This window comes from Chenopodium album, chromosome 19 (assembly GCF_948465745.1).
Source record: "Chenopodium album chromosome 19, dcCheAlbu1.1, whole genome shotgun sequence".
In the NCBI taxonomy this organism is placed as follows: Eukaryota; Viridiplantae; Streptophyta; class Magnoliopsida; order Caryophyllales; family Amaranthaceae; genus Chenopodium; species Chenopodium album.
The window spans coordinates 9,050,980-9,070,230 of record NC_137852.1 but is presented as its reverse complement, the minus strand read 5'-3'; the positions used below and the strand labels follow the sequence as shown (position 1 = coordinate 9,070,230).

The window sequence follows — 19,251 nt, the reverse complement described above, 5'->3', positions numbered from 1 at the left end:
ATTTTCAATCTTCAAATCCTAATTCTCCTCTACAACTAACCTCACCTTTAATTACTACTCTAATCAACCCTTAATATTCCATCAAAAGACACGTGTCAAATACTCAGCACTAATCAAACTTAGTATCTCACATATTACACGTGTCAAACACTCAGCACTACACCTCACCAACCTATAGTAGACTCATGATCACAAGATCCAACCCCCTTTGCTAAAAAAAGTAAAAAGTAAAAGGGACCCACCAATCAAACTTAGATAAGAAATAAAGAAAAAAACAGGTTCATGAACCTTTCCAATTTTCCAACTTCCAATCTATTTTCTTGAAGAAGAAATTCACCCCCCTTTTTTAATTTTTTTTAAAAATTTTATTTAATTATTGGGAAAGATGAAATCTTTGGATTTAAAAGAAAGCAGGTGGTGGTTTAGCAGGTGGTTTTTGCCACATGAAAAACAGAAGCAAACACAGAGAACACCCTTCAACTGGACAATAGTACACATTTTCTGATCTGTTCTTCCTTTTATGCTCATTTTCTTGGTAATATTTCTCTTCAATCTTGTATTTTTAAGCTCTTTTTTATTAATTTGATTTATTTGCTTTGAATATTTTTTTCTTATTAGTTGAAATTTAATTAAGTTGATATTGGTTGGTTTAGATTCATTCTTGTTGCTATTTTTTTTCCTTATTTTTATTGAATGTCTTAGTCTTATGATATTATTATTGGTGGGATTTTAATATTTGTATTATTTTGTGGGTTTGAGATGATGAAATCTAGTAGCCTGAATTGGGGAAAAAAATTTGATTTTTTTTCCTGGGTTTTTGGGAAGGAGTGTGTGGTGCTTGGAAAAATCGAATAGAGGATGGATTAGTGTCAGAGATTTATGATGTGGGTTGTTTGCATTGGAAATGATATGGGAAATCCTGAATTGACAAAAGTGTTTGGTGGTGATTTTTCTAAGGCAATATTCATTGCTGCCAAGACGATTATAATTGCAAGGAAAAATGTTGCTGCTCAATGTTTGTCTTGGCAGCAATGAATATTGTCTTAGAAAAATCTTGCACAAAGTTTCTGTCTAAAGTCCTGCTCAATGCCCATATTGAAAAAAAATACTAGCATTTCAGCGTAGTTTCTAATGCTTAATTTTTAGAGAATTTTAAGCTTTGAAAGATGGGGAAAAGGGAATGGAGGGAGGGGATCATGTTTGATGTTAAATTGGAGATAAAATCATGGTTCATGTTGTCGACCCATCATTGGGATGAAGGCTTCGTCGTTTTTTTTGGTGGTTGTAATTACGCATTGAAACATATTTTTGGTTTTTGATTGGGTATATACTATGCTAGTATGCTGTTAACTTGAATTGGGGGGTGGGGGGAACCTAGGTGACATTGTACTTTCCCTTGTTTGCCTTAGGGTGGGACTTGACCACATACTAAGCCTTTGTATTGGGTTTGTGTCCTAACATTTAAGCTCCAGAAATGTGGTGATTTATCCTAAATAGGCAATATACACTCGTACAAATCTCTATTTCTACTTACCGGTCACATCTTTTGTCACATCTCCTTAACATACCATTGCCTAAGGTGGTCTTTATTGGGTGAGGTAATAGCGAGAAAACATTAGTGCAAGATTTTGAACCTTGTTCTCTCCTTCACGTTATTTAGAGTAATCTGCAGTTGTGGATTTACAATGTGTAAACAGACAACTCCTTTTGCACAGGAAGCAGACATCTACAGGATTATTCTTTTAGTCTCTTCTCAGCAATCTATTATGGTTTATCTGGTGTATTGGCTTTATCCAAGACCCTAGTCGATTCTGAGGTTTCAACCTTATGTATCACTCTTTGGTCCTTAGTTTACACATTAGTTATAATTGATTGAATGCTGAGATCTTGCACGGCTAAAGATATTCCAAATTGAAGAACTACTTTAAGTTTATGGTTTTGACTAATATTATTGTCTGCCTGCAATTGTACCATAAATAAAACATTCCTTAATTTCTTCTTTCAGGCCTCTGAGTTGGAATGTGGATGTGGGATTGCTGATCAACATTGGGAGCAATGGAATATGTTTGAAATCAATATTTGATATGTTACACATCTTCTCAAACCATCTAAGATAGCCTTATGATACATGCAACACTTTCTGGAATGGGTTTAGAAGTAGGTAGCACTGATGAAACTGTAAGCGTGCTAGATGAACTATGGCCTCTTGATGATATTGATCCGGTGAAGTCAAAGTTCCCTTGTTGTTTAGTTTGGACTCCACTTCCAGTTGTCTCATGGTTGGCACCTTTTATTGGACATGTTGGCATATGTCGAGAGGATGGCTCTATTCTTGACTTTTCTGGGTCTAATCTTGTAACTGTAAACGATTTTGCGTTTGGTGCAGTGGCAAGATATTATCAACTTGACAGAAGACAGGTATTGCCCTGCTAACTTTGACTACTTCCACCAGCATTATATTGAGGCTGTAAATTCCTGTGCTATGATTGGGATTATTGGGAATTTATGATTATATCTTAATTAAAAGTGTACTAAATTCCTTAAAACTGAGAGAGCATTATTGCTTGTTTCTACCACTTATTTATTATTATGTACAACTTATATGTAGAATGTCTTGTTTTTAGGCAAAAACTTTATCTCAAACAATGTTATCTGTTTAATATATGCTGCAAGTTGTGTTTCTTTAAAAGGGTATATGCGTATCCTTTTACTTGCAGACATGCACTGATCGATATAACATGAAATAAATAATTAACAGCCTGTTGGTAAAATCTTTCAAGGTCAATGTTAAGGTTGCCTTGTGAAGCTAGAACCTTCTTTTAACCATATAGTTTATCTGATATATATAATCTTAAAGATTTAATTGTGTTTTTTCAATTGGAAATAGTTTTGAAATTTTGATGGAATTTGGTTGATATACTTTGATGACAATGGAATATTATTGTGCATTCAATTGGTGCATATCTGTTTTGTTTTCTTGGTTAGAATTAATCGTCTCTCTGTGTGGAAGAAATAACTTGGAAGATGATCATATGTTCATTTAACCCTATTTGTGTTGTTTATTGTAGTGCTGCTTTCCTCAGAATCTATCAAAGCACAAATGCGAGCAGCGCTACAAACATCACGAGCTTGGTACTGCTATATCTTGGGATGACGCTCTAGAAACAAGTTTGCGTCACTATGAGAACAAATCATACAATCTCTTCACGTGTAATTGCCACTCATTTGTGGCCAACTGTCTTAATCGCCTTTGCTATGGTGGATCAATGAGCTGGAACATGATTAATGTTGCTGCTGTGGTCCTATGCAAGGGAAGATGGGTGGATGGCATGTCAATCTTAAGATCCTTTTTGCCTTTTCTAGTGGTGCTGTGCCTCGGCATTTACATGGTTGGCTGGCCCTTCTTGATCGCTCTGCTATCTTTTTCTCTCATGCTTCTTGCTTGGTTTGTGGTAGGAACCTATGTTGTCAACAACATACTAGAATGCTAGGTGATTCGAGATTTGGTAATAATAATTCAAAATTCAAACTTTTGTAAGTTGTATATGGCAGCATGGTACAGGTGAACATTTGTAGTGGTTGTAATCATAGACTATGGAAGGTTGGCATTCTTACAGGGGAATGAAGGGAATTTTTTTTTTTCCTTTTTATTTCGGCGTTGCAAAGATATTGATTCCATCTGGCTCTTTATGTTCTGCATTGATTTCTCCTCATGACAAGCTCAGAACACATTTTAATTCTTGCCATCTCCGAAACATAATTTAGAACAAGCATTCTAATGTTTTAGAACAGGTCCCGTTTAAAAAACTGATATTGGCTAATAACACAGGATGCAATGCTAGAACAATTTTGGAGCCAAAGAATGGAGGAGAAACTTCCATTGTTCTTAGCCTTATCATATACGAAAGGATGAAAGAAAGAGACTTGAACTTGAAGAGTATGGACTGATGTATATTCGAGTGTTGGGTGAAGGGGAAAATCATGCGTTTTTATTGGCCGCTTTGTTTGAATAATCTACATTCTTGGCATATGATAAGAACATTTTTGAGAAAAGGTTTATGACTTATTTGATCATATAGATGATCATATGATCATTGTGATTGTGCATAGTCCATATATAACTCCAAACTTATGTTTCTCTTGCTTGCTTTTTTGATGAACAAATGTCAAGAAATTTAGATTGAGCAAATCTACCATAAAAGTAACCGTAATTCTCTAAGAAACTAATGAATGTTGATACTGGTTATTGAGAATATGTAAAGTAAATTTATCTATCTTATTGATGCTAAAAACAAATACAGTACTCAAAATCTAAGTCTTTTTCCTGACATTGGCTCACATAATAGAGTAATAGACTACACATTTTTTAAGAGTTGCATTGAGACTTTATACATCACAATAGTAAACTTGCAGATTAGGGTAGATTCGCCTTTAACTTTTGACATTCATTCCTCGGAATTACTAATTCAAAATTAAATCAATCAATCAATCAAAGCCTTTATCCCATAAGAACGTGAAAAATATGATTAAAAAAAATGAAAATATGATAAAAGAACAAGTATGTATATGAAAAAGAACATTAATTGGGATTACACAAATAATCTTCAGTGTAACAACGACGACAATTTTATTAGTTTTGCGAAATCCCTTGGTACATGATTAATAACGAAATCAAGGGAACTTTCAAACAATACAACTCATCTTATATTACAATTAACTATCGGCTTAGTTTAACTTATACATGTAAGAGCTTCTAAGTACATATAATATCATAATCAGTTTTAATAGTCTTGGAATTATCCAAAGCCTTCTTCTTAGACACCTCCCAATTACAACGACATTTTGATTCGTTTGGCAACTGATTCCGGCAAAGAGGACAAGTATCATGATCACAACCCTTCACCCATCGATCAATACAAGTCTTGTGGAACATATGATGGCATGACACTAATCTTGCAACTCGATTATTTGCACAACAATCCGACTCCTCTTCTTGTCGCGCCACTTCTTGATCATCATCATTTGATCTCTTCCTCTTCTTCCCCGTGATTTTTACCCCTTCGAGACAAATAGCACACGTAAAACCCTCACCCTCCGTAGGCAAACCTCCTTCTTTAACCACCTCCATTGCGGGCCGTGGTTGAGGTTGTTGGTCCCGGTAATCAACCCAAGTGATCAAGCTTTCTTTGTTACGACGTGACATAAAATGTCTCTCAATATTGTTCACAATTTCATACACGACACCAGTCCCGTACAATTTCGAGTTAGCAACCCTAAGTCAAAGACTCGAAACCTTCTCGTACATGTGTTGTAGCACTTCATTAGGGTTAGGGTGAAACACTTCGGATGTAAGATAATTTGATATTTCACTTTTGCACGCTTCACAATCTACGGGATTATAATTACCTAGTAACTCCATCTTAGTTTTGACATACGGAGACAACGTTGTTTCATCTTGTTGTTCGTTACACTCAACCCAACGCTCATACTCATCGTATCGTACGAAAATCTCCATATCTTTACAATTATTCGGCTTTCGTGTTGTTGCTTGACGATGCTCACATTCGATCACAACGTTGTTAACTCGTACCTTCCCCATTGATAGCACAATCAAAGTATTTTCACTCTAAAAACCTCCGTATATTTTCACTCACGCTCTCTAAATTAAAGAACTTGCTATTAATTTTGTAATTTTTGTGAAGAACAAATTTAGAAAAAAAACAATGAACCTAACTACATTACATTATATATAGAAATAAGAGATCATGATTCCTTAGCTTGAGGACGACGGTAATTAAGTCGGTTTGCAATTTTTGTAGATTTTTTTATTTTTGAATTTTATTACTGAAAACTTTCCTAAACATAAACTATAAAACCGTAAGAAATAGTGGGGTATTTGGGGTTTTTGGAAAGTATTTCAAATTTGTTTGGACTTTTGACTTTTTGAGTTTAGGCCCAATTTAATTAGGTCGGAAGATTTCTCTAAATATTGCTTAATTGTAAATTAAGTCCCTAGGATTGATAAAAGCTTTGTTTATTTTAGTAGAACTGCTAACAGTGATAATGGTTCTGTATGTATAGAACCACTATCACCACTCATAGGTTAAAAGTTAATATAAGAACCGCTAACGTCACTAGCGGTTTGCTGAACTTAAATAAAAAACACAAAGCTTCTACAAATCCTATGTGGACCACATTGTGGGAATAGCTTTTTGAACCAACGCAAATAGTGAACTAATTGACAATTAAAGAATTTTAAGGGAACTTGTTCCATAATATAGCCTGGGAGATTAAATTAGAAATAACTGAGATGAAAGCAAAACGTTGCGACCAAAATGAGCAACCTCTATTTGCTTTGACATTTATTCTCTTGTCTGTTTGATTTCAAGCAGCATTTTGCAAATGCAAGAACAAAATTTGAGTTTTTCATATTATCAAGTTACAATTGCAGTGCATTTCAAAAATACAAATACAAATTAAACTCCTACAGCTATCACGTCAGATCCGTTTAAAGTAGTTGATGCATCAGTTATCTGTCTCGCTGTCATGTCAGAATTAGCTTCAGCTTTTCAGAAATGTCAATCTGAAGGACTGAAGCTGGTCAGTGATGAACTGATGATATTAGTATAAGATTGGCATTCGTCTGTGGCTCGATTTACTGCATTCTTGATCAATACAGCTCCAGATTTCCATGTCATATGCAGCTAAACTCCAGCTCACACTCTAAGCTCCATACTTGGGTGCCTTCCATAGTTTAAAGGCTATCTCATACAAAAATCTATCAGCTGCTATTGCAAGGTTTCCGCAATTCTGAAATCACATCAAAAATTAAATTACTAAGGTTCTGTTTTTTCTTTTCCTCCTCATTTTACTGTTAGATATCAGAATGGGAAGAATAGAATTTTGCACAATTGACTCTTTTCCCGACCAAAAATACCTGATAGCATGGACCCATTTGAAATTTTAGTTACAGAGACAAACCTTTCTGAACTCAGTGAAAGAAAACTCTTGTGCCATATCTTTACGAGTTACAGCATCCTGCCATTGTGCTATTAGAATTGGGCAATGGTGCCTGTAAAGAACAAATAATTATCCATGAAGCAGTTAATATATATTTGCTTCATTTCTCTCATCCGCTCCCTCACAGCCCTCAAATACCTAACCCGGGTTTTGTAAATTAGACCCAAACCAACAAAGACAGAGAAATGGAATCAAATCAAAACATTACCTGATGCCATTCCTTGGATTTACTCCTTTCAGGGTATAGCTTTGACGTGGAAAGAGGGACTGGAGGTTAGAATCATTTCCATCATGCAAGGACACCAGTGATAAATTAGGATCATCCACTGCGACAGCTCCGTAGCTCATAATGAGAGTTAAATGCAAACGGGATGCAATTTCTGACCCAGGTTGGGCTACTTGCAATATTCTCCCAATTAAGCTGTTTGCATAGTCGAGATCATTCTGTGCACTTTCCCCGAGTGCTCCAATATGGACAAAGACCAGATCATAATGGCCATCAGCTATATTCCCTTCTAAAAATCCAAGTGTTCTTAGCAACTCATCTGCTGCAAAATCAGCCGATTGAATTTCCAGGTTACTGAAGCCAAGCTTCTCACCAAAGGATTTGACAGCAGGACTACTAGAGACTATAGCAGCTTTCATTCCCATGAACCTGTCAGGGAACCACTCAGGTTTTTAATACTTATATACAAGAATTGCTGCTCTAAAAAATTCCCGTCATAGAACCATTTTTACCTATCCCCCATGCTGGGAACTTGCTTTGAGGCTTCTGATCCAAGATCCTTCTTTTCACTCTGAACCCAAAAAGTAAATGTGAACATGGAAAGAAGCAATACAGCAACAAATCTTGTATCCACACATAGCGATACTTACAGCTTCATAAGCATCCAGTAGCTGTGCCAGTTCTCTGACAAGCTTCTCATCTTCTACTTCTGCAATAGAAGACAGGTAGTGATTAATTAACTCAGCATAAAGATGCCCTTCTCCCACTTTTAATTTTACAACATCCTAGGAGTCAAAGAGAGAGATGCACACAAGCAAATTCATGTCATATCACTACATAAATTACATATAACTAACTCAAACAAGATCCCTTTGTTTTAAAAAACAAACATAACAGGAGATTTTGGTCGTTTTTCAGAAGAATATTCAAATCCAGACATATGCCCCGTTTAAGGAGGGGTTATGGACTTATGGTATTTCATGATCACCACACATTTATCCATCTAGATTAAATAATTACAAAAATATGACTAATACGAAATGAACCCTAACAAACAGTATGCATACAAGAGAACATAGCTAAAAAAAAAAACCAAGAATCAAAGAGATTATGTCTTGCCATAGTACAAAACAAAACAATGAATCACATGGACAAGGAAACTGGAGAAAACATGAGCTTAGATTGATTTAAATTACAGGTAAAAACCAGATAGAATATTTAGGATAAGGAACCATCCTACCCGGCTTCAGTGAGCCTAAAATGTCTATATGATTAAGATCATTGCAGCTAGTAACATTCAGAATTTTATCCTGAATTCGACCAACAATCAAGCGAAAAATCATAAGTGAATCGACGTAAAGTGCTTAACATCATACACAATGTGATATCTTTCAACAGCAATCCTCGAATCCGTAATCAATCCCATAATGTTTTCCATCTACTGACCAGAACCGATGAAGGCAATACAATTTACAGGGCAAGGAACCATAAAACATAAAAATCATTAACTCAATTGGTGATACATAATGATCAAACATAACAACTAGCTCAAGCACTAAATGACTTCCAGTTTCTCTACAACAAAGACTAATTCACCATTACAAAACAATTAGCAACTCTAATCTTACAAACAAGTGACAATAAAACTCATTTGACCAATTACCATGACACCAATCCTAATTATATATTCCTAAAGTTTATAAAATTTAACAATTTCATCGATCATATCTTTACTTTTCATACAAAACCCAGAAAGAAAAATCATTAATTTTGATAAATAAACATTAAATCAAACATAGAAATGATCAAAGTTTCCAATTTTGATTCTGGGTATCTAAGAAATCAAAGCAAAAATGCAGAAATTGAAATGAGAATGAAAATCAAGGAAGCTAAACCTGAAGTAGGAGAGGAATCATCAAGGGCTAAGAAGCCACAGCAAGCCTTGGATGCAAGAGCATGAATGTAGGAGTGAGAAGGGGTGATGTGAGGTGCTAAGTCATAGCCATAAAGCACCAAAGCTTTACTTGGTTTGTCCGCCATTAATACCTGTTTAACAACAATACATACACATGTACTGATGCACTGATTTACAGAGAGAACAAGGGAAAGGGAGGGATTTTTTATAGCGTTAGATTTATGCTGGGAATAAGTTTCCCTACGAAGTTCGAGTATTAGGCTATGCTCGACTGTTTCTTTCTGACTTCGTATAATCTACTCCTTCCGTCTCTTATTTTTTTCGTGTCAATACTGTAATAATTTTGACCATAAATTCCCATTTATATGTGAGGTCTTCTTGAATTCGTCTCATTGTACTTCTTATATATTGTGAAAAGTCAAATGGGGCAAAAAAAAAAAAACATAGGGTTGAAGGAAATAACCTTCCTAGTGACACCTATAGGGTGGTAATACAAGTGTTTGCAATAAGTACGAGTAACGTAGAATTGATAACATTGGCAGTTGGTTATATATCTTGTGTTTAGTGTTAAGTGGTTATATATCTTAGAAGCGAGCACGCATATAAAACCATCTTATACAACACTATTCACAAGCAAGGGCTTAGGGTTATTGGGATTGTTTAGAGGTTTGGACAAAAAAAAAACAAAAAAAAAGTTTATGACTAGCATAAAGACTATAAACTAGTGTAAGAATATATGATTAAGGCCCTGTTCTTTTCACCTTAAAAAAATAATATTAAGTAAAAATAATTTCAGTTCAGTAAAAATAAGTTCAGTTCAGTAAAATTAATTTCAGTTCAGTAAAAATAATTTCAGTTCAGTAAAAATAATTTCAGTTCAGTAAAAATAAGTTCAGTTCAGTAAAATTCAGTTTTCTTAAAGAAGAATTATAATACAAAATCAGTAAAAATAATTTCAGTTCAGTAAAAATAATTTAATTTCAGTAAAAATAATTTCAATTCAGTAAAATTAAGTTCGGTTCAGTAAAAATAAGTTCAATTCAGTAAAAATAATTTAAGTTCAGCAAAATTAAGGTGAATCAAACAGGGCCTAAGTTATGTTTGGAGGAGTTTTAAGTCTTTGAAAGAGAGAATTATAAATGCAGGTGTGAAATAATCGATCTACATCAAGGATGGTCAAAATTTCTACTTCAACAATAAAATAATCAATGTCCTTATTTCGCTTTTCACACAATAAGGTAGTTATCAGCTAATAGTTATTCACCACACTTTTAGACAAAGAACTAATACAATAAACTTGTCAAATCATCTAATACAACTAGCTAATAGCTAATACAACGGACTACGGCTAATCGCTAATTGCCAAACAAGGCCAAAGTATTATGACATTTTGAATAAAATAATACAAACATTTTGGCACATCCAGCAATGTAATACTCTACACTAAAGTACAGAGAGGATAGCTGTATCTTTTTTTTTCCTCTAAATGAAGAATATTACATAGTTCTTAAAAGCTCAAGAAAACTATTGACATTGGCCTTGACAGTTTTGAGGGTAGATTCCCATTCCGCCTTCGTCTGTTGAGCAGTAACCATAATATTAGCCTGCTTTTGAAGAGATGGAATAGTAACTGACCAACTCATCGAAAAATCAGCAAATTTATGTTGTTCTAGGGCTAGCTCTTGTTGTTTACTGGCTCTTAGTTGCTTCAGGTTCAGAAGTTTTGACTCCAGCTCTTCAATCTCCTTATCATATTCGTTACACTCTGCTTGAATTTGGTCTATTCGCTCTTGACTATTCTGAATACGATCTCGAAGCTCTTTGGCAGCACTGCTCAAGGTACGAAGGGTGTCGGTGTTGCAGGTCTGTCTAGCTCCATCTCTATAAATATCTTGCAGCTGATCTTGAAGGGATAAGAAAATGTTCCGAAAATGAGCCAAATTAGGCTGAAATTGTGGAGGGGATACAACAGCAAGTTTATTTATCTGATCTGCGAGGTCAGCATATGCTGTGAGGTTCTCCATGTTGCTTTGCAATACATTGAGAATCTTCTCTGCATTTTCTTTCTCAACATCAAATGCTGATGGAATAGGAGCAGGGCGAAGGGTATCCTCAATGAGACACACAAGTGAATTAACCTCAGCAAGTGCCTTTTCAGGGGTGTAAGAGAGCCCTAAGAAAAGAGAGCATTGTCAGGGTTGAGGAAAACTAAAAACTACCCCAGGTCTGAATTATGAATATAAACCATAAACCATCAGGAAGTAGGGGTACAATTCTCAAAAAACAGTATAAAAAAAGAAAATGACAACACCTAAAACACTACTTCCATTAAACAGTATACTTTTCTTATATGAACCATTCTCTACATATGGGTTACATAGGGCATTTGGTTCAAAATTAAAAGTATGAAAAAAGTGATTCATGTAGAAATTGACACAATGATATAATATTGGAGGCAGACTATGTTTACTAATTTAGGGAGTTTTGTTCCCAATTTTATTACTTCCTCCGTTAACTATTATTTGCAACATATTCTACAAATGGATGCTAACTATTATGTGCAACAAATGTTTTCTTTCCTCTTTTTAGGCAATCATTTCTCTCTATCTCTCTCCACATCACATGCACCCAACTTTTTCTCTTTCCATTTTACTCTCACAAACAAATTTTGCCTAGGAGTCCGCAAACACCCCCTTTGTTGCAAACAATAGTTAACGGAGGAAGTATTAAGAGTTAGTTTGAAAACTTGACCCCTGCTGGAGTTTGGAATTCAGTAAATTTTCCTAGAAGAAAATTCTGAGAATAGATTACTTATAAATCTTCAAAAAGATACCTTGTGGGCTAAAAGGTTGCTCCATCTCCAAGAATGCGGAAGAGCCATCAACAACAATAGCTTGAGAATTGTCTGAAATGGTGGCACCTCTCGTCCCAGAGCCTTCCGCAGGCTCCACTTCTATTGATGGGCGATCTTCTGCTTGAGGAGAGATACTATTAAGGTTGGCTTCCTGGGATTCCAAAGCCACCTTATCTAAAATAGGCAAGTGTGAAGACAATGAGAGAAGGGCATAGAAACATAATCCCAATAACATTTTAAAAATAATAAATTAATAGATAAGTAACAAATTTGTTCTTATATTTAGAATGAAGAATAAATTTATTAAACTAATGCTAAATATAAATTCCCTGGTAAGTTCTTTTACCATTACAGAAGATAACTACTGCATCCTTTTGGAAATTTCGCAACTTTGACTAGTTAGTCTAGACACAGGAAGTATAATAAAAGAACAAAGAAGGGATAACAGATGGTACTTAGGTCCATTGAAAGAACAGATGATGTCTCCTTGAGATTAGCAGAACCCATTCCCCGAACCATCTCATGAGGTGGCTCAAGTGAGTCCTCAGGCTCAGAACCCGCAGATTCAAATCCTATTTCTTCAGCAATTATTTTTGTTAAGCATTCTGGAATACCTTGGGTAGCATGGGAAGTATCCTGCTCTATAGCAGAGGTGGTTGCTTCCTCTTTCACTTCCTTCTCAAGAACCTTGAGAACTTTCAAGGAAACGTTATAAATATCAGGGCCAATGGTTTGTGAGATATTATTCGGCTTCACGTTAATTACTTTTGGATTATTTGAACAAGCCAGCACAATACTTGAACTCCTTGAAACTACTGGTTGATAATTGTCTGCACCAAAGAGAAAATTGTGAATATTAATTACAGATTCAAAGAAAATTTGAGATGAAGCTAAGGCATACATTTTCTTTTTTTTCTTATAGTCCTGAGGGAACGCTGGAAAGATGGAGTAGATTCGGTAGAATGCCTCCTCCTAAAAATCCTGAGGGGTGTATTATCATCACATTCTTTAGACTCTTCCACAACAGCCTTCTTTGAATGCCGAGAAGTAGAAGCGGCCATGATCCTTTCACTCTTTCTTTTCAGTTCCCTCTTAGCAGTAGATGTTTGAGCATTTTTTTCTATCTAAAAGAAAGTACATAGATATCAGCATTAATATCCAATTATTCGTAATAAAGGAAAAGGACATACAGAGGAGGTAGAAGAGATCCTACAGTACCTGGCTCGATGATTTTTTCTGAGGAGGATCAACAGGGAATCGAGCTCGACTTTGTTTATCTGATATAATTTAAAACTCATGAATTAAAGAGAATCAGTAAAATAGACATTTGAGTATTTGACAGCAATAAGGGTAAGATGGGTAAGAGTAAATTACTTTGCCTTGGATTCATAGCTTGGCCAGTTGATGGCGAAGAAACCATTAGTGGGCCTTGGATGTTCCGAATAAGAGTGGCAAAAGCCTCAAGCCATGAAGGCTGACACCTCTTGACAAAATCAATCCACCAGAGCTCATAACCTGGGTCTACCTCAGCCCGTCTACACCAAGGGATGATATGAAGAGTCTTTACCTCATAGGTAGGGAAAGACTTCAGCCATGTCTCAGTGAAGGCAAACTTGTTGTCCGCTGGTTTCAAGGCCATGTCCAAGAGATTGGGTCTGGTTCCCCAAGGACGATTTAAGGTCTTATAGTAGGGGATGCCCAGACCTTGAGTTATTCCAAATTGACGAGCCACAAGATTGGGATTATAGACTTCAACACCAATAACTTGTGGTTCGAGGCAGATGAGGTCTCGAGGTAACAAAATTGATGACCAATGTGATTCATCCTCTTCACGGATCATCATGCAAGATATCTCTAAAAGCCAAATTGGGGTTGCTGCCTTCATGCATTGCCCTAATGTATCCTCCCCAGATTTTACCTCTAATGAAATATCCATTTCGTCCTCACCAGAAAAAGGTTGCCAATCAGATTGATTTGCCTGCCTGGGGAACAAAAGTCCCCGTAGGACTTCTTCAAATGCTAGATGTACCACTGGAGAGTTGGTATGAATAGCCAACTCCCCATAGCAGCAACATTCTTTGACAGGAAGAACTGCAGGCTTGTCAAAGTTCGCTTTCAGTTCTTCGTCATCTTTATGTTCAACAAGACGAGGGAAGTAAAAAAGTCCCCACATAGATATGACCCATATAGGGCCACCAGCAGTAGAAAGCTTCTCATGGGTTCGAAGTCGATAAAGACATCGATACACTTGTCCCAGGAACAAAGGGGCAAGACACAAGGATTTAATTCCCTTTTGATCGTGTCCTGAAGCCTCAATATTTGCCGCAAGCTTCAAGAAAGTTTTATTGACATTGCAAGAAGGAAACATCATCAATTTACATAAAGCAAGGTGGATAAACAATACCTCTTCTTTCCTAGAGATATAAGCTTCAAGATTTTTATTCTTATCAGGGTTATAAAAATCCACAATGGAGCTATATGACATGTTTGTTTTGTTCTTCCATGGCGTAATCTTCTCCATGTCAAGAGCTCCATCTATTAGAACTTGAGTGGGGAGGTCTATACCAGCAGGAGACAACCCAGTAAGAAAAGCTATGTCCTCAAGTGTGATAGTTTTAAAACCTTGACCAGTGACAAACACATTGAGGCAGGGGTTCCAACAACAAAGCAATCCCAGAGTCAAAGCACCATAGAATGGCAAAGCAGGATATGTAGAGAGCCTTAAAAACTCATAAATACGCATCTTCCTCCACTTATTGTGCTTGCTAGAAAGTCGATTGAACCATTGTCGAGTGTCAATGGTAGAAGTCCAACCATTGACTGGCTTGCCTGAGCTTTTCACCCAATCACACTTTAGCTTCTCTGCCTCATTCAAAAAGGGTGGCTTGGTAAATTCAGTCGGAAAACACTCCTTAAGTGATTTGAGCACTTTATCAACCTTTTCAGGTTTGAAACAAGGACCAAGCCTTACATAATTCCCATCACGACCCTTGAATTTTCCATGTTTAAGCTTCTTTGTCTTGATGGTCTGCTGCAAAGAATCCTCAACAGACTGTTTGCAATCATGAAGAACCATACAAAGCTTGGCAGCCTCAGAGTCCCCATGTTCAACAGGCTTTGGACTCCACATTTTATTAGTCTTCTCTATATCCGACATTACTTATTTTCCTGAAAGATTACGATGAACAGGTCGGCTTAGAATGTTAGCACAGCAACAGCATGTCCACACTGCAGCAAAAGATATAGTAGTTGCTTATAGCCATGGTCGACAAAATGTTTTCAGAATGAGAAACTCACCAGCATTCACCAGAACTCACACAAAATATGCTTTCACAAAGAGTAGCATTCACCAGAACTCACACACAATATGCTTTCACAAAGAGTAGCATTAACAATATGGTCAACAAAATGTTTTCACAAAGAGTAGCATTCACCAGCATTTACAGCAAAAAAATACCAGAACTCACACACAATATGCTCTAGGAACAGCTTATAAAACAGCATCAGTATCTCAATTCAGGAACCATCCTCACGTTTGCTTTTCCTTTAGCTGTTACAAGCAACAAAGGTGCAGAATCTATTCATATGACTCATTGAGACAAAATTATTATGACAATATACCTCCTCATAAATGTCAATGCATCCTAACTAAAATTTCTAATGGAAGTCAATTGATTGATAAATACGCATCAATGATTCCCTCCGGCTTCTCACAAGAAATCTAAATAGAGTAAACATGATATAGTTCTAAGGTGAAACCAATATGCATTTTTTAAACAAGTACAATCCAGCAAGTGAATCATATCTTCAGACATTAAATGGGAAAGCTTCTTGTTTATAAAAATCAAAACTTCTATCCACATGGTACATAATTATTCACATAAATCATTTTCCATGAGCTCGTAGCAACTAAAGTACATCATTTATTGAACATAATAACACCTAGTAAACAGAAAAATGCCTTCCTCCTCATCAAGCAACCCTCACACTATGATTGGAAACCCTTTTGATTTAAAAGTTAATAGATGCACCAAGTCATTAAAGGTAATAAGAGATTAAAGATTTTTTAACTAAGCAAAATTGTTGAATATAGTTGATCTGCACATTGGTTGGACTTGCATGAAAGCTATATTACTCAAATTCCAGTACCCATCCGACTTGGCTATTTTGTGAAATTATGAACTATAATGAAGGTGTCAAAGTGTCCTACCCACATTTGAGTGTCAAGGGTCTCACACGGGTACTTAAGGTGATATGAAGAGTCCAGGTAACCTAGTATGCAAGGACTCAATTTTTGAAGTTCATTAAATAACCTAGGTAAGTACCACAAACAAATGAACAAACAACCACTAGAATAGTAGACCAAGTCAATTTCAATAATAGTTATAACAGAAATAAAATATTTATACTATTGGGATAAATGAAAGTAGTAATTAATTAAATAGGTTTCAAGGATAAATTAGAAAGAGTAAAGAAGAAAAAGAAAACCTATCACCAGATGCAGCGGCAGTTCTTCAAGGAGAGACTACTTTTTCCGGTGAAAAGTTTGGATTTTACAGTTCTGATCTGGTGGCAGCGGTGGTGGTAGGGGGGGGGGGGGAGGGGAAAGAGAGAAGGGAAAGAAGAGAAGAGGAGGGGGGAAGAGAGAGAAGGTGTGGAGGCATTTTATGTTGTTAGAAGAAATGGAGGAGACACAAGAGGGGAAGAATTACTTGTACTCCCTCCATTTTTTAAGTGTCACATACTCACATTTACCTAAAGTGACCGTTTTTTATAAGTGACACACTTCCTAAATCTAGAACGTTTATACAGACTGTTATTTTTAATTACTCCGTATATCTCTCTTCTTTTGCACCTCATTACTAAGTTCTAAACTATTCTTCTCCTACAGTCCTACATGGTTCCCCACTTGTATATTCTTTCTCACATCCTTTACTAGGGATTTCAATATTTTATTCTCTAACAAACCCGACTACCACATAATTTTTATCACACCATGTGATTCTCCTAAAACTCCACGGAAAAGCTAGTGTGTAAACTAAAAAAAAAAAAAAAAGAATACATACATGATGCTAAGGTTGATGTAATAAAATAAGTATTTTGCATTCCGAATTCAAGTCTTGGTAGGCATATTTTATCATATGAGGAAAATCATTTGGTTTGAAGGTCTTTGCATAAGCGGAGGTAATGTAGAAACCTTAATGTAAGAAATACTATTTGAGAGTATTGTATTAAAAAATTATTTTTAAAAAATTATTAAAAAAAAAATTATTTAAAAAAAAAAAAAGACTTAAAACATCCCTTGTATCATTTCTTTTTGACAGTGAAGATTGATTTTACAGTTAAAGTAAGAGATGTAATCTTTTAGATTTTATTCAATCAAACTATCAATTATTGTAATACATAATTACAAATCATCAAACTAATTCTTGTGAGTAGAACACTAATGCAAAAGTCAAGAATGAGGTTCATATATGACACTTTGACATCTATCCAAAAATGGAAAACAATCAATTTCAATGATATTTATCTTGGTTTCAATTTCAATTCACATCAATTTCAACTCGAACTACGAACTACCTCAATGTCACACGTTAAGAACCATCTAATTATCTAAAATTCTAAAATCACCATACATAATTAAACAAAAAATGAAACAAATACAGCCTAAGCAATTTTAATTCTTGTAATGGGAAAATTGGACATACAAATACACAATCAAAAATTCAGAATACTGAAGTCGGTATTGCCTTGTGCCACTGTCGCCGTAGCCTTTCAGATACCTCCTTTGCTCGTAGGTTCCGCCTCAACCATCGCCATGTTGGTGCTGCCAACTAGGGTTCAGGGAGACTGGAGCAAAGACACTGATCTGAGTGTGTTAATTAACTTAAATTAAATTAAATTGGAACGGACATAAAAGGAAAAAATGACGATCCATTTATTTGGTACAAAATGAGTAAATAATCTAGATATCCTCCAACAAAATAACAACAACAAGGAAATCACAACTTCTCAAAAAATAAAATTAAGCATGCAAAAAAGAACCAAATCAAAATGCATAAATTATTTTAAATAGAATTCCAACAAAATCATATATTCTATAAACATTTACACAGAATTCAGGGTTACCTGAACCTAACTAAAAGCTTCAGTTACAAATTATAGTGACAAAATTAACAGAAATTGGAAAATCCCACAAATAAAATGAATAGAAATTAACAAAGTAAATGGTTTGCAAAATTGAAAACAAAAATTAAAATTGAGTGATAAAGAGCAAAAAGATGGTACCTTTAGCTAGGGGAGAGCAGATACTAAGTGAAGAGGGGCAAGAGACAACTCCAGAACAGCGGCGTTGTTGAAACTTGATAGAACCAACGAGCCAATTTCTGTGGGGTTTAGGCAAGGAGATGCAGCATTTCACCCCTCTCTCCTAGGGAGAAAATTGATTTTATTACCCGTCCCGTTCTTTTGAATTGAATTAATCTCAATCGATATGTCGTAATTGGACACAAAAATAATGCTTTCGTAATTGGTAATGTAAATAATAGAGTTGCATTAAATAAAATTTACCGGTCTAAATGAAACGTAATTGAACTAAACAGAAACGTTGAGGAGAAAGTCTTAAAAAACAGGTCTAAGGGTCTGTTCTCTTCAGCTTATATTCAGTTTTGTTCAATTCAGTTAAGTTAAGTTCAGTTCAGTTCATTTCAGTTCTTATCTTAATTTCCTTCTCTCATAAAATATTCAGTTCAGCTCTAATAAGTTCAGTTCAGTTTAATTCAGCTCAGTTCAGTCAATCAAAACATACCCTAATTTGCTCTCTTGAAATAACACGTGTTTGTTCATATCTTACTCAAAAGAGTTGGGATTTGTTCTCTTGAAATAAAACTTGTATGGTCTAATGTTAATCATAACAGTCAGGTCTCATTTGCTATGTTGAAATGACATGTGTTTGTTCTGATCTTACTCAAAAGAGGTGTCTCACTTAGGGGTGCTAATCGAGTTGAGCAGCCCGCGAGCAACTCAAACTCGACTTGGTCAAAGCTTGGTCAAAACTTGGCTTGAGTTGGCTCAACTCGAATTCGACTCGACTCGAAAAGTTAACGAGTATGTTTTGTCACTTGCACAATTAATTTTGTGCATATGGCTATAGCCTATGGTATTCTCAAACATTTTTGAGGCTCAAAGCAAAAGGTTAAACAAAGGGCCCACGAAAAACTTATTTAATTCTTTTTT

At 35.6% G+C, this 19,251-nt stretch overlaps 3 protein-coding genes across 8 annotated transcripts; 1 reads left to right on the top strand and 2 right to left on the bottom strand.

Moving 5' to 3' along the window:
• Positions 1 to 303: 303 nt before the first annotated feature.
• On the top strand, positions 304 to 3,650 carry LOC145595885 (protein REVERSION-TO-ETHYLENE SENSITIVITY1-like). The gene is made up of 3 exons (XM_081652316.1): positions 304 to 535; positions 2,006 to 2,418; positions 3,069 to 3,650. Exons 2-3 carry the CDS (start codon positions 2,122 to 2,124, stop codon positions 3,489 to 3,491), a joined length of 720 nt encoding a protein of 239 aa, XP_081508442.1. The 5' UTR covers positions 304 to 535; positions 2,006 to 2,121; the 3' UTR covers positions 3,492 to 3,650.
• A 2,674-nt stretch (positions 3,651 to 6,324) lies between these two features.
• Positions 6,325 to 9,560, bottom strand: LOC145595192 (uncharacterized). Its single transcript, XM_081651571.1, has 6 exons — positions 9,142 to 9,560; positions 7,897 to 7,955; positions 7,759 to 7,817; positions 7,229 to 7,675; positions 6,982 to 7,072; positions 6,325 to 6,810 (listed from the first exon to the last, which is right to left on the bottom strand). The coding sequence occupies exons 1-6, from the start codon at positions 9,284 to 9,286 to the stop codon at positions 6,724 to 6,726; spliced, it is 888 nt and encodes a 295-aa protein (XP_081507697.1). The 5' UTR covers positions 9,287 to 9,560; the 3' UTR covers positions 6,325 to 6,723.
• A 783-nt stretch (positions 9,561 to 10,343) lies between these two features.
• Positions 10,344 to 18,454, bottom strand: LOC145595883 (uncharacterized). 6 transcript variants are annotated; one of them, XM_081652312.1, is made up of 8 exons: positions 18,304 to 18,454; positions 17,724 to 17,884; positions 13,390 to 15,243; positions 13,234 to 13,292; positions 12,917 to 13,139; positions 12,471 to 12,845; positions 11,995 to 12,189; positions 10,344 to 11,334 (listed from the first exon to the last, which is right to left on the bottom strand). In XM_081652312.1, exons 3-8 carry the CDS (start codon positions 15,170 to 15,172, stop codon positions 10,658 to 10,660), a joined length of 3,312 nt encoding a protein of 1,103 aa, XP_081508438.1. In that variant the 5' UTR covers positions 15,173 to 15,243; positions 17,724 to 17,884; positions 18,304 to 18,454; the 3' UTR covers positions 10,344 to 10,657. The 6 variants fall into 6 exon arrangements, with proteins under 6 accessions (XP_081508438.1, XP_081508436.1, XP_081508441.1 ...); XM_081652310.1 differs by having other exon boundaries at positions 13,390 to 15,183; XM_081652315.1 differs by having other exon boundaries at positions 12,630 to 12,845; positions 13,390 to 15,183.
• Positions 18,455 to 19,251: the final 797 nt, after the last annotated feature.

What these genes read in the sequence shown, in the direction of transcription:
- LOC145595885 (XM_081652316.1), top strand. Translation starts at nt 2,122, where the DNA reads ATGATACATGCAACACTTTCTGGAATGGGTTTAGAAGTAGGTAGCACT. An exon ending in ATCAACTTGACAGAAGACAG is followed by an intron (nt 2,419 to 3,068) that starts GTATTGCCCTGC and finishes TGTTTATTGTAG; the next exon opens with TGCTGCTTTCCTCAGAATCT.
- LOC145595192 (XM_081651571.1), bottom strand. Translation starts at nt 9,286, where the DNA reads ATGGCGGACAAACCAAGTAAAGCTTTGGTGCTTTATGGCTATGACTTA. An exon ending in TGATTCCTCTCCTACTTCAG is followed by an intron (nt 7,956 to 9,141) that starts GTTTAGCTTCCT and finishes CTTCTATTGCAG; the next exon opens with AAGTAGAAGATGAGAAGCTT. An exon ending in AATCCAAGGAATGGCATCAG is followed by an intron (nt 7,073 to 7,228) that starts GTAATGTTTTGA and finishes TGTTCTTTACAG; the next exon opens with GCACCATTGCCCAATTCTAA.
- LOC145595883 (XM_081652312.1), bottom strand. Translation starts at nt 15,172, where the DNA reads ATGTCGGATATAGAGAAGACTAATAAAATGTGGAGTCCAAAGCCTGTT. An exon ending in AGCTATGAATCCAAGGCAAA is followed by an intron (nt 13,293 to 13,389) that starts GTAATTTACTCT and finishes AAATTATATCAG; the next exon opens with ATAAACAAAGTCGAGCTCGA. An exon ending in GCAACCTTTTAGCCCACAAG is followed by an intron (nt 11,335 to 11,994) that starts GTATCTTTTTGA and finishes CTCTTTTCTTAG; the next exon opens with GGCTCTCTTACACCCCTGAA.